At 43.4% G+C, this 15250-nt stretch overlaps 1 protein-coding gene across 1 annotated transcript in view; it reads right to left on the bottom strand.

Moving 5' to 3' along the window:
* LOC128303564 (protein dead ringer-like) overlaps positions 1-15250 on the bottom strand; it is a 101001-nt gene that overhangs the window by 2852 nt on the left and 82899 nt on the right. The window contains exons 7-10 of the mRNA XM_053040554.1: positions 11718-11901; positions 2585-2711; positions 1022-1353; positions 53-948 (exon numbers count right to left, since the gene is read on the bottom strand). Of these exons, the coding sequence (XP_052896514.1) occupies positions 53-948; positions 1022-1353; positions 2585-2711; positions 11718-11901 (1539 nt within the window). The remainder of the gene's footprint in view (positions 1-52; positions 949-1021; positions 1354-2584; positions 2712-11717; positions 11902-15250) is intronic.

The following is a 15250-nucleotide window of genomic DNA, read 5'->3' as shown; positions in this document are numbered from 1 at the left end:
ATTGTAAGTTGCTTTACGTGAGCAGCCAGAAATCCCTGTTCTTCGGTCTTACCTCGACTGATCAGCTTAAACTGCATCCCGGAAATGCCGAGCGGTGAGCTAAACGGATCCGTTAGTCCGGTGCCAGTTCCACCTCCGCTCGTAGAAAGATTGCTCTTCGAATGATGCAACTCACTGTCCGGTGTCAGGCTGAGTCGGTCACCATTCTCATGCTTTCGCAGTTCCCGGGCGACACGCGATTGCTGCTGGTGCTGCAATTGCCTTTGGTGAAGGTGATGCTGATCCAACAGTTGTTGGTGCTGCTGATTTTGCTGTTGCTGCTGCTGCTGCTGCTGGCTCTGACGCTTCAGCTTGTCAGCACTGTCGCAGCGTAGCCGTTCGCGATCCAGTATGCTTAGGTCCAGTGTTGCCAGATTGTGTTGCTGCTGTTCACGCTGTGCGGCAACCTGCTGCTGAGCACGCTCCCGTTCCCGTTCCCGTTCGCGTTCGCGTTGCTGCTGTTGATGTTGTTGCTGCTGCTGTTGCTGTTGCTGGAGATGATGATCGGCAAGGCTGAGTGCGAGTGGGTGCTGATTAACGGCTGCGGCAGCGGCAGCAGCAGCGAACTGCGCACGCAACATGTCCTCCTCTGTCGTTTCGTCCTCCATCTCATCCTCCTCGTCGTCACCGTCATCGTCCAGTGTGGGGCGACGTCCATGGGTACCGTTCTCGCGCAGGTTGATCGGTGTGCTGTCGGACCGTGCGTCATCTTCATCGTGCGAGGAACTGTGTAGCTTCTGTGGCGTTAGCGATCGGTTGTGATGCGAATGGTGATGGTGGTGGCTACGTTTGGCCGGCGGTCCCAATCCATTGCCATAGTCTCGCGGATCGCTAAAATCGACCGGATGATCTCGCTCGCGTTTGATCGCTGACATTGCATGATCCGGCGATTCCGAGAGATCGAGTGCGCTGTGAAGAAGATCGACAAGTGGAGGATGGATTAGAAAATGAGAAACCTTAATGGGAAACAAAGAAATCTTACCTTTGCATATTATTTTCCGGGCTCGTGTTGAGCGAGTTCGGTGGACTGTTCGGGCTCGGGTTGTACATGTTCCAGAGTGCCACGCGCGAGATGTCGATCGCGTTCAGGGCGGACAGTTTATCCGGGCTCTGCGCACGGCCCATCTCCTTTGGCTGGAACATCTTGATGTAGTTGAGCATGCGTTGCTCAAACTCAGCCGGCAACATGTTCGGTATTTGGGCGACCGGCGGTAACAGCCGATGATGGTGTTGCTGCTGATTGACGTGTGACACCAGCGACAGGGGCGGCATCTGTGAGATACCCTGCGGAATCGGTGAGCGTTGTACGGAAGGCTGCAAAAAGAAAGAAAGGCAGCAAACAATGCAGAGAAATGTTGAAATTCGTTTTGTTCTACAGCTACAATGTATTTTACGATCGGGAAGATATAATTCTCGCACTAGGAGCCTCACGATTTGGTGAATGAATGGAGTAACACCCATCGATCGAAACGGTCAAATGAATGGAATTCCATTTCCGTTGTTGCGTCGTTGTTTGGTGTTATATAAACGCAAAACAAACAACATCCGATTGGATCACGTGGAACACCGATTAGTTCTCGGTTGCCGGTAGATTTTATGTGTGTGCTACCCATAACCCATTGCTACTCAATCCCATTATTCGATATGCCGAACGAGCGTGCATACGCTGCTCGTATGCTGCCTTCCGCAAACGGACATGGAAGAAAATTCATTCTTCTTAGCAACACACTTGTTGGAACGATTTGGACGCCCTGGCATCACGAGCAGACGTGGTTGCCGGAACACGAATCACCACTACCAGCAACAGTTAAACAACGATATTTTGATCCATGCTGCTCACCGTCTGCAGTGTTACTCTGCGGACGATGTTGCGATCGTTTCCACTTGCAACATGAGTATGAATCAAAGTTTATTGATTATTGGCCATGTTTATGGTTTTGCAGATGGTTCATAAGGCGGTGGTCGTAAAAGCAGAAGGGTGGCTATTATTTTGCGAACGCCGATCAATTACAGCTGCCTCTTCTGGTTGCAAATTACAATGCTGGCAGCAGCAATGTTTTGGGAAGAGAAGAAGTTATATGAAGGAACCCATTAGTAGCAAAATATGTCACCCGTGAACTACGCGTAGACCGAAATAATGTGCAGAGATAATAAATGATCAATTTAGGCAACTAAAAGCTCAGTTACACATTGTCATGCTGTAAGTAGTATGGCTCATAATAGATAGCCGATATACCTCTGGGGTTTGCGTAACAAGTATGATGATCCTTATTGACAAACATTGGTCCAAAATTATTGATTTATTTTCAATTAAATTACTTCCGTTAGGCTTCTTTCAATACATTAGACGTCCTCCAGTGTTGCACCAAGCGCAACTATTGCAACGGGGACACGCACACAAAAGATGGTGCGTTTGACGCACCTGTACCAACGAACCTTCCGCTAACCATTCAACCTGATTATATCGCTTCACATCTCGTCACCATTCTTCAGGAATATATACCCAGAACGGTGAAGATTCTCTGTACGCGTTCGTTGCACTTACCGAATCAAACTGGCCATAGCTAGAGCGACGACCCTCGCGCCGGTTTCCATCGATGGCCGCCTGCAACTCTGCCGGTGTGCTCAGGTTCTTCTTCTCGCACTCGTACGGATAGAGATACTTCATATACCTGGGAAGAAAAACAAGAGCAAAGGATGATGTTTAGAAGAAGAACGATTCAACGGCTCAACAAAATGTGCCTCTAGGAAGAATGTGTCCATCAGCGCATCACGATGACGCTGTGACCGGGGTGGTGATGAAAATGGTTGCATATGAAAATGGTTATATACCGATCCCCTTATGCTTATGCTAGCCGCTGGCAGCTGACCGCTGCCCGGCGGAACACAACTGAAGAGCGTTCCGACGAGTGAGTATAAATATTAATTCATCGAAAGATGCTCCAACCTTTCGCCACTTGGCTGTGTCTGGGCCCGTCTGTTCTCGGGTGTGTTCTAATTGACTGTGTAAACATATTTACATGCATTGCATGCTGCAATAGCATATAAAACCAGTATTTTATAACGGACGCATCGGTCTCGAGATGTACGAGTACGCGTACAAATGGTTCTAGGATTGAAGACATGTCCCAGAGTGAAGTCCTGCCTGGCGACATCCATCGTATTTGACGTATTAAGTGAGATATGTACTGATCTAATTTTGAGTAAATTTATTCGTTATTCTTATCAAAGTTCAAAACATTTTTTTGTTCTTATTATTCTGTTGCAAATTAACGTTTTTAAATTGAAGTACAATATAAACTCGTAAGGGTAAATATAACCTCTACGTGAATCCTGCAAAACCATCTCAAAAATGACTTCATATAAGAGTATAAAAAAGGAATGTTTAAAATTGAACGGAAACTGCCAAAAAAATATTTAACTCTCACCACATTGGAACACATCCTCGAGTAGACCTTTTTTTTTAGCAATATGATACCTGGAAGCAGTAATGCAGCCGTTGCATCCAGACGCATCTCACGTTGTTGAGCGGAAAAGGATTAAAAAGCTTCGTGAAATATCATCAACTGAATCGTCCATTAGGTCATAAGGCCCATCAAACGTTGTTCCCATCGTGATTCATCCTTCATGTCTATCGACCCACAACACAGCAACAATGTGGGGTTTTTATTGTTTCCTTATAAAATGCATAAAATAGTCACAATGATGAACTTTGCGTTAATAAAAGCTGAAGACCAGCGTCGTTTTGTGCCTTTTTTTTCGAGGGAGAGTTTCAAATGCTTCCACAGAAGCTCCCTTTCGACTTTTGAAGAACTCATCCAGAGAAATCTCGCAGAACAGGAGAAGACTTAAAACACACGCCAATAAACCTTGATCCTTTTTTCGATTTCCTCGTATGAGGCGCACATGCATGCAAAACGAAACCATCTCAAAGAAAATCTTCGGAGCAGCTCAAACAGAAGCTGTTTTATCCCTCTGTCTGGGGGGTTATTACGTTCGTTTTTTGTTTCTTGGTGCACATAAAACCTGGTTGATCGATCGCGAAACATCTTCCAAAGATCGTTGATCGTTGGGATCGATTTCGCGAGAACAGGGCGCGATTGCGGAGCGAAAACAATAATCAATACCTTTTCTCCTGGTCTTCGCGGTGTGCTTCATCGTCACATTCCTAAACATTGTACAGTGCACGCTCCGTACGCCATCCTGAATCTGTCATTCCATTGGAGGACGATGCACGGCGGAGATCAGTCTGATGGATTGGTCGTTTATGTGTTGAAATCGTTTAAAAAAAAACCCGATGGTAGACGGACAGCAACCGCGGGTTGCGCAGAAGAACTGGGCGTAGATGGGTTTTTATTATTATCTTCCAATTTATTGTTGACCATGTCCGGAGCAGTTTTGGTCCCTCTTTATTTGCAATAATAAATTCATCGATTTATGTTTTTCATCTTGCTTGGTTTGTCTCCTTCGTGCGATAAATATTTTACAATAATTGCTACAAAATTTTCACCATTGAAAGGTAGTTTGTTACTACGGGGATCCTTGCACGAGTGCATGCTCCAACATGAAATTTATTTAAATATACTCCATTTTAATATTTACAGTTATTACAAGATATAAAAACACGCAATTATTAGGCGACAATTTATGTTAAAAAGGGCCCCTTTAAAAAAAGGGGAAAACCCAAATTATGCGTGGCCTTCTGTTGAAGAATTACCAATTAAAATTCATACTTTTGTACCGTAATCTCCCTTCGTACCAAGTGCTTATCTAACGTGGTTATTAAAAGTATGACCTGCGAACAATAAATGTGGGATGAAGGTTACATTGTCGTCAAATTAATTCCACATTCAGATCAGCTGAAAGAAGCTGTTCAGCTCCCCCCGTACAAAGATAGCCACCTGCAATGACACACAAAGCGTACAATATGCCGCACGGTCGTGTGGGATTGCATACACAAAACGACACACGAAAAAAACAAATCACTTATAATGCAAAATGATATACTCACAGAAGAGCCCACAACACAAAACAAAACAGCGAAAAAACCGACGATTGACACACACACACACAAAAAAAACATACGCACGGGAAATAATAAATGTCACAAAATTATCAACATTGACTTACTCTCTCTCACTCGTCTCGTTACATACTCGGATGTAACCCGCAACATGGTGTTCCCGGTGGGCCTCTTGGGTGGGTGGTTGGGTTTTGCGCAAGGCGAGAAAGCGTCGATCGCGCCCAACAACGCAGCAACCGAATGTTCACGCAGAGTGAGCTGACAATAAAGGTGAGCTCTTGTTTTCTTTTTCCTTTTACCAGGATGTGGATGAGGACAGCGCGAAAAGGGGACTTGGGGAGTGCGAGTGGAGTTCGCCTACCACCCATCGCCCCCGACAATCGACATTAATTTCGGTACGGTGCGAAAATATATTAATTTAATATTTAAATTATCACCACCACACACCACAGCACATCGCGAATGGATGCCGGCCACCCTCGTCTCAGGGTGGTTTTTGTTTGTTTGGAGGGAGGGAGAAATGGGGACGGAAACAAAAATGAAGAAAGGAAAAAAAACAAACAGCAAAGACAAAAATGTGATGTACGTGAAATAAAAAAGAGAAAACTGGAACGGGGTGCTGTGCCCGCCAGATAGCACGGTTTTTTGGGTGGTAAATGTGCTGCTGAGGGGTTTTACCGCGGTCAGACAATATGGCGCGAATATTTTTAAACAGAACGGAACACAACGAAACCCCAATTGTTCGTACCCGCAGCTCCGCATGAGAAAACCGCCAGTGACATGTAAGATGCACACACCTGTAACGCGTCACGAGGAAAGCCTCGGGATACACTCCCGACTGCCATAATTCACATTTCGTAGCCTTCGCTATGCAAGCATGAAATCATAAGAATTACTGATCGTAAAGCATAATTTACTTATGTGCTCGGAAGGATTTTTTTTCGGTTGTTTTTAAAACAAAAATGACAGGGTATTAAAGCAGCCATAATTCGCATCATTTGGCAAGGGAGTTATGATTGAAATGTGTCTTTGCGGTATCTCGTTTTTGCCGCCAAAGTATGAAGGTTGAGGAGGAGGAACATTCTCCTCCACACAGCACCCTCGGGAATTGCGCTCGAAACAGATGTTTCGACGTTTTGAGCATGGGATGGTATTTGGAATCAATTTTGCATTGACTTTGGTGTGAAGAAATGTTGGAGTGTGTTTTACTTGAGGAGTGCATATGTTGCTTTCAAGCTGTAGACGAGCGGACGCCAGTCGCGATTTAGTGTGACTGTGAGGATGAACTGCATGCCAACGGATTGCAAATTGAACCAAGCATACATCAGTCGGTGATTATTTTGCATTGTTTGAAATGAAATAAATTATTGTTTATTTTCTTTTTCTTGCTAGATGTGTGAGAGAACGTTAAAATTTAAATTTAAGATATCGAATTGTAATGTTGTCTCATTCATCTTGTGCCTCCTTCTTATACAAGAATCGATGCTCATCTCAAAAATTAATAAAAAAAAGCTTTCCGGAACTGCGCGATCTCGATTATTTCATAGCAATAGTGTAAAAAAACGTAGAAACACAAAAAAATAAAACACCAATGACTCCACTTCCACTAATTACCAACACAAAACATCAATTACATCGACTATGTCCACGCACACGTGCAATGACACCGGGGCTAAATATTTGTCTATTGAAATTCAAATACCGCATACTTCCTCTCCCTCTCTTCCCTCGCACTGCTCCCGCTCACCCGTTTATGACTAAGCGTCCGCGTTTATAAATATGTTTATGGACGGTTTTATGGAATTATGAGCCGATGAGATGGACACTTCTTCCATCCGATGGAGTATTGCTTTTGGAGGACCATTTTAACGGTGGTGGAAATTGTTGGTGGGTACACCGCAAATAGCGTCACCATCACCTTGCGCACTCGAGAGACCGGACCCATCGGTGGATGCATTGAATCATTCACTCGATCGCTTGCCGTCGTCACTGTGCCCTTTATCACTTCGCCCTCGCGGGCACACTTTTCGTTGATGGTTTGTTCAATACAAGCGCGGCACGGTTACAATCACGGCGCGCTCTGTTTCAAACTGGCCCGTTACGTTGAAAATTGATAGGAAAAGCATAATGTGTGATCATTTACGTTACACGCTCAACAGGGTTTTTTTTGTTATAGAGGCTTTGAGCCAGTAATTGCTGCATTAACCTCTCGTAGTACGCTCAAGAGTGATTACTTTTTGGTACCTTTTTTGTAGAAATATTTTAACAAATTTTGTATGCAAAAACAAAACAAAATTGAAGAGTAATTGATCACTTGATCGTGGAATGAAGCGAAAAGAAAAAGTACTATTCAAAATTATGAAAAGTGGATGAGGTGTAAGTCAACCAGCTCAATCATCCCTCCTTTGCGAACTCCATCACATCATCCCCCTTCAGCCAGCACCGATGGAAACAATCGAAAAAAAATGGAAAAAAGGGAAAATAACAAAACAATCAATTTCGTACACGATATCAAACACGTCCATGTTTGAACAATTAAGTGATTGTTGGTTTTTATTTTCCCTCCTTCCCTCCTAAAAACCATGCTCGATTGGGTGTTTCTCTCTGCTCCCTTAACCTCCTACCCGCCAACGTGTCTATCGTTTACTTTCTGCGGTCAGGGCGGTATTTTGCTGCGATGATGTTATTACCGCAAGAGTTTTGTGGTTACGAAGTGCTTCATATACGAGACGACCTGTGGCTGGTAAGGACCCGTACCCATCGCAAGATCGTAGATCGTAGAGAGAAACTTACGAAGCAAAGGTAGCAAGGGGTGACATTTCGAAAACGTTTGATCATCCTTTTCGTCGTTTGAGGGTCTGTTCAATGAACGTACGAGGCGCGATGGAATTATGCGCCTTAATACATACTTTATAAATTATGATTGTGATGAATCTTTTGAGAAGAGTCATTCATATGAATTTTCTGTGAAGGATCATTCAGAGATTCATGAATTTATAAAGCTTCTTTCGAGGTACATGAGTCAATATATCTATGCGTCTAACATATCTATGAGTTCACATATTTATGAATCTAAAGATCTTAAATGTTCACAAAATCGCAAATTTTTAGAAGTCTTTAAAGAATACCTTAAAGAGTTCATGAATCTTCACCATACGGACACAGAGGTTTAAAGACTTCTCATTCCTGAATTTGCATTCGATTCACTGAATACCATTAGAAAAAAATTACTATAAAATGATAATTAATAGAAAGTTCAAGAATTCCATGCCATGGACGTATTATTTAACGTTTGTTATTGCCTTCTTTGGCAAAAAAGCAAACATTAAACGATGAAAAGAATAGTATTATGGGAACCATTGCGATATTAAAAATCTAATTTTCTTCACCATCTCGCCCCACCGCATTTTATATGGTTTAATCAATGAGTAAACTTTAACGATCGATCTTCATAAATCAATCCCCTGCACGCCACGGGCGCTGGTCAATGCATTCGTCCGTGCCGGAGTGGCATGGCGACGGTGGTGGTGTACGCCCGGTCCCCGTGTTCGTGTGCAACTCGCCAGTCTCATTTGTATTTTAATGAAATTAGCTAACTTTATTGATGATCGGGTGGTGTGTTCGGCTAGGGCAATGGAGTTGCTGGAACGAGCACGGTGAAGAAGATGGCGCGCCGGGCCACAAAACAAAACATCGGTTAATATGCAGTTTAATTTAGTGCCGACCTATAAAACTGTTTCCTTCTGCGGCATTCGTTCTCGTCCTGCACCGTGCGCCGCCGTATGCGAACGGGTAAAAAGGGAAAAGCGCACATAAGCCGCATAAGAACGAGCGAACTTATTTTGCCAGTGGAGCATATTTCCTGCACCAGACGCTCTCGTCCACCATGCAGTTGGAGCTGTGCGGAAGAAATGTGTGGTGTGTGTTGTTTTGCTTTCTTTCAATGCCCTCGTGCACCGGTCTGGAGCAGTACGGGGACTGGTTTCAGTGCGGCATCGCGTCGGCGTATTATTTTGTCCTGGCCCCCAAATTTAATGCCCAATGAAAACGCGAGTCGTACACACCACAGGCACAAAGGCACAGGCTTATTTATATACATACACAGGCACAGTTTGCACATGTGATATGCGCCAAGGTGCAGCTGAAATGGTACTGCAAACCCGAGCGGGAGAGCGTGTCAGGGGTACCGGGGGTACCGCAAAAGGGAACGAGAGCAATCATTTGCCTTCCTTTGGCGCTGTGTGTTCGCAATGCTGAGTGGTTAAAAACAAAATGAAATCCAATAAAATAAAGTATAAATAATAATGCTTACACCGCGCAAAGGATCGCGTAAGGGCGGCATCGAGAATATAAATCATGGCAAACGCTTTGGCAACCGGCCAGGGCGTCTTTCAGAGCAGTGCATTTGTTGGCTTTGGTTTTGCATCCACTCGACCGGACGGATGGCAACGAGTGCTCGGTTGGATTTTCCTCCACCACAACGGATGTGAGTTGTCTTTTTTTTTAATATGTTGTGAGTTCGGGGGAAAATGAAGCGCCCGGTGCACGTAATGTTGTTCGCAATGGTAGCGATCAATTTGTTGTTTTGTAATAAACACAATTTGAAGAATTTTGTTTCCCAAAGTGTATGTGTGCTGGGCAAGAAATGAACACCTGCATACACTTACACCAGTAGAAATGAGCGGAAGTTTTGCTAGGATACGATAGCATTACTACCATGCACGCCTTGAGCTGATCTTATGGTGTAGGGGCTTGGCTCTCGGTCTAGTACACCGAGAACCGTGGCTCGAATCTCAGCAGAACTTTCGTTTGACCGCGCCATCAGAAATTTTGATAACCGTACGATGTGATATAGAGAGAGATTAAAAAACATATCACACAATTTTTCGTATGCAAGAGTTGTAAGATCATATTGGCTAAATTTAAGTTAACTGAATCGAAATAATTACTGGGGATACGAGCAATTCGAACAAAAACATATAGACATGATTATTTATTTATATATCTATCAACTTGTCTTGATGAAAAAGGATATAACTTTCGTTTTTGACAGTTTGATCTGGTCAGTCAAAATTACCGAGTCATGTTTGCGGACAATTATTTTGAAAATCTGACAATATTTTGTACAACATTACAATATTGCGGGCTTCGTTGTTAATGAAGTATTATCAGCAATTGTTAAGTATCTTCAATTCTTGATCTTATAAGTGCCCATTTTCCGACTGTTGAGCTTTTACAGCTGCCGAACCAGAAGATTATACCTTGTGTGCCAATTTCGTGATCCTGGTCGTTCCAGTTAAGGGCGAATGACCAAGATTCTTTCAATAATCGATATTCTTCGTTATTTAACACGTTTGCACATTCCGTAATAGTACATACCATTACACGATCAGTTTCTGGATAGATACAAAGAGTAAAATCCATCTCGTTTGTCCGGTCCAGATACACAAATGGTAGCTTTCGCTGTTCACTGAGAAGCCATTTGCCAGCATCGAAAGGATTAAGTGGCGAAGGTGTAATGATAGCGTATCGCTATATTATTAGACCATATTAAATGCATCACCGCGGGAGTCCGATGCGATTATGTATGCAAAGCTTACCGCGCCTACTGCGAGGTTAGCCTATAATTTATGCGCATACACATACGCCCATCTGACCATTGCAGTTATCAAGCGTTCATGTCCCTATACCCACCGACTTGTTCCACATCTTCACATCGGTACATACACCTAAGGGCCCGAACGGGCAGATTGGAACACATCAACGAATAAGAAGTCAGGATGCATAGTTCGCTGGCAAACCCGTTTCGCCTTGCAACCGAAGCCGATCGATTTGTATCTGGAATACATTAAATGTTTCTTCGACTGATGGCGCGGCTTCCTCGCATAGTGACGTTTCGCGCATACATGCGCATTTTGCATTCCTTGTCTGCCGATCGCGAAAACGGTGGCCATTTTGATGTGCTGTCCCCGTTGGTTTAATCCTGCAGGCCCTTTCTGGCATGGTGCGCGTTCCGGATCGTCTCCCTACGTATGTGCATTGGACGACATTTTGACGAATTAATTGACTTTATTTTGTTTTGACGCGTCCTTTCGAGGGTTTTGGAGAAGCCGCCTTGGTTCGCGAAGCGATCGCGTTCCACACTCACACACACACACGTGTGCGCTTCCCGGTAGGTAGCATAACGACCGCGAAAACGATGAACGTGGCAAAGGGAGAAAGAATCTCGACCAGAAAAAAATCGGTTGCCCGGACGATGAGTACGTTAGGTTTTTAATTTATTCTGGTACGATTGCATACAGTCCCGGGTCGTACGATTACACACCAAGGACAGACAAAATGGCGTAAGCAGCACGCCCAATATGCGTACAGAAATAAGGAAATTCTCTCGAGAAAGTGAGTATGGTTATAAATTATACTTTTATGATACAAAAATCATGGAAAATATAAACTTTTATATTCATGGCGAGTGGAGCTGATTCACGAAGTTTACGATAGTTGGTATATTACCCATAATTAGTATATAAAGGTTAAATATGTCTAACTAAAGTATCAAAAAGGCTTAAATCCTTAAACCTTACACCTTAAGTGAGCGTTACCCGAAGCGTCAGGTGCAACAATATAGAATTAAAATAATAATTGTAACAATACTCACTGTGTTCGTAATGTAAATGCAGCGCTGGTAATGCTAGATGGAAGATGCAGTCCTTTGATGATTTCCTGCCATAGCTTTTTGTTAATAACATCGACCAGTCCTCCGCGCGCAATAACCAGGTTGTATAGTTCGTACAAATCCAGCACCGACTTGGCCATAATAGGCAAGCGGTTGATAGGAGTGCCTGGAGAAAGAGAAAGAGAGAAAAGTAAGAAATTAAACATCAGTTTTTAAAACATCAGGTAGAAATAATGTCTATAAATTGCTATACAATACAGTTCTTATTGTAATACCGCATTTTGCTTGACAATGCAATAAATTAAACCAGTCAACGAAAATCGATGCATTTGTCATACGAAATCAAAACGGTAGATCGTTCATGAGTCGCCACGTTGGCACTCGACAGCAGGAACCGAAGTCTATTTTTATTTATTGCTCGCTTTTATTATGGTAACATGCAGTAACCTCCTGACATTTTTGTTTTCCTTCCATCCTCACTTTACCCACAAGACGCACCCAGACCACGCGGGCTCCCCGCCAAGGAACAGCCAAAGATCATTATCCATAGCAAAGATTGGTAGGGTAAAAAAAAGCTCCCATCATACCACTAACAATATCAGCAATAATAACAGCAGCTACCGGTCATGGTGGGAGAGTGGGAAGAAGAAAAAAATATAATGCTACAAAATACATCTTCCACCGAAAAAAAAAACGATCTATCTGACAATCAATTTTGACATCTTCTCCCCAAGAGACATGCATGCATATTTTCGGGTGGTGCGCGACACTCGCGGGCGCGATAAATACCGGCCCAAATGGGTGACGGGTGTTGCTGTACCGGTGGTGGTGGGATATAAATGATGAATATGTTCATCAGACGGACCAACGAACTAACTCTTTCCCGTGTCATTCGCTTCTGGTCACAAGGGCGACGTTATGGCGTCATGGCGAAGGAAAATGATTCAAAATTCTGTAGAAATTATGATCATTCATCGATCGGAAGTTTTTTACCGTCGAAAGAGATATAGGAGAAGGTGGTAGCAGTAAAATGTTGCATTAATGCCGTTTGCAACGTAACGAGAGATCGCATTATTTTCTTAGACTGGCGCCATGGAGAAGAATGGAGCCTTCGATTTACGTGAGAATGGTTTGGCGATTAAGATAAAAATTAAGCTGGAGGTGGAGATCTAAAATTATACTGAAAAATAATTTAATTGGAATATTGAAATGAATTGTTGCAAGTTACATTCGACGGGACCACTGCGTGTATCATTCTACTCGAACTTCATTGCCCAGTGGCTTAGCACTGTGAAAAGCTTCTATTAATTATATTAAAAAAAATATTTGTTCGAGAATATTTGAGGCGAGCTGCGAAGCATCTTAAGAAAGATCGACCTTTTCATCGAATAATAATGTGTCTAATAGCATTTCAAACATAAGGTGACCCTATGGCTGAGCGGTACCGGTAGCGATCTATGCACGATCGGATCGGTACCAAAACCCTTTGCGAAGCGTTCACGAATATGAAGGAATGGGGAACTAATATAAGAGTATTTGATGGATATATAAAACCAAGAAAATGTGGTTTGTAAAGCCCTTAGAAAACAAATTAATAACATTGCAGCTATTAATACGAAATTTCCATTCAAAAAACACTTTTAATGACAAGCATCATCCACTCCCGGAAAACCATTTCATCACTGGTACATGAAATATGTTACCACCAGATCAAAGCATCATTCAAGAACTCATCCCAACCACCATCTGTTTTGCATGAATATTATTGCTATGTTTCTAAATAAGAATTATGATTAAAAGGTTATGTTTCGCTCCCACTATTGCTATATCTCTTCCCCAAACACCGCGCCGCACACTCGGTCGGTTAAAATATTTTGACAAATTAGCATCACCCGTTTTCCGACCATACCGAACCATTCCCAACCATCTCCGCCCACCACTAATGAATGATCGCGTTCGCTAATGCGATCGTTCTTGTGCGATTTAGCGATTGCTTCCATCTTCATCATCAACCCATCTCGGCACATTATCAACGTCATTTGACAGAGCTACCAACAGCAGCAACAGCCACTAAAAAAGCGCCCTTTCGCTCGTGCCAAAGCCATGTGGTGTGCGTCCCTTCCAACCCTCGCTTTCCTCACCCGATCACCACCGTCGGGATGGTGGTCGGTGAGGCGGTTGTTGTGACATTCGCTTTTCCAAACAAACTTCAACGGACGCTCTCTCTAACGAGTGTCGCGTGGAAAAATACAATTTATTTGTTTCGAGGTCTAACCACCACCTCCTCGCACACTGGCACTGACTCCGCCGTGTGACCCCGGGGAAATGGGTGCGAAGGGGGAGGGGAAGGTGAAGATGGGGTTCGTGGGCGCTGCGGTTTTCTTCTGCTGGAGTGGAATGAAAAACGGTAGCGGAAATTTCTTTTCCACGTCACCACGGGGACGAGAGGTGTTTGGGGGAAGTTTTCCCAGCGGTGAGTCGTCGTCACACTCGCGAAGACCGACCGACACAGGATTGAGTTGTTTATAAACTAGTGCGTGTGAAAATATAAACATGCACTCACGGTGAGCACATCTACTTTGTATTATTATTAATTATTGGAAAGGCTGCCAAAAGGTGCGGTTTGGGTTGCATCTGTGATTGACGAAGTCCGCTCCCATTTGGACACAGCGCCTGAGTTAGATGTGCGAGTCTATATGCAAGCGATGTCCAAAGGATTCCTTTCCTTGGCAATGGCCATGGAAATGCTTGGTGTTAATTAAGTAGCTATACTATGGGTAGTAATTTTCGAGAAAAAATGGAAATTCGCAATGGAAAAATGCGAATAGGACGGTTGAGAATGTTTTTAATCCACCCAAGCCCAGGTCACGAAGTTGACCGGTAAAACGATACAACGTGCCGTCACATACGATGTCCAGACACCAAGAGCTAAAGGCAAGCAAATGTAAGAAACATTTTGATATAATCGGACTAAGACATTCGGCTGGGCAGGTATCGAATCCCCAGGAAGATATGTGATACCCTCAGTGCAAACCAATACACTTCGAAGGTTTCTAGAAGTTTTACGCGTGTGCTGTTCTGGGGTTGTTTCCTTCAATTGATACGAATCGGATTACATGCAAAAAAAAATGAAAAAGCAAGAAATAAGTCAAACACAGAACCCCCCCTCCCTCCCTTTTACACGTACACATACACACACACACACAGAACAGAAGGCGAATTCTTGGTTGGGTGAGAAAGCATTATTGTAGCAGTGCATCGATAATGATGGGGATGCAAATTAAGTTAGTTTGTTATTGCAAAAGATCCTGCGGCATGAACGAGGGCTGGTTGGCTGTTAGTTCCGGGTGTCACCCTGGATTGACGCTGTACGGTGACAAGAAAAAAACCATATTGATCGACAATAAAGGAGACAACATTGTTAGCTAATTTCCTTTAGAATGGTTTCCATTGTTTATAACGAAAAGATTCCGTTTAGAACGGTTTAAAACAATTCCTTGTAGAATAAAATGTTT

Source organism: Anopheles moucheti, chromosome 3 (genome assembly GCF_943734755.1).
Source record: "Anopheles moucheti chromosome 3, idAnoMoucSN_F20_07, whole genome shotgun sequence".
Taxonomy (NCBI): Eukaryota; Metazoa; Arthropoda; class Insecta; order Diptera; family Culicidae; genus Anopheles; species Anopheles moucheti.
The sequence above is the reverse complement of the archived record's forward strand: the minus strand, read 5'-3'. Positions and strand labels throughout refer to the sequence as shown.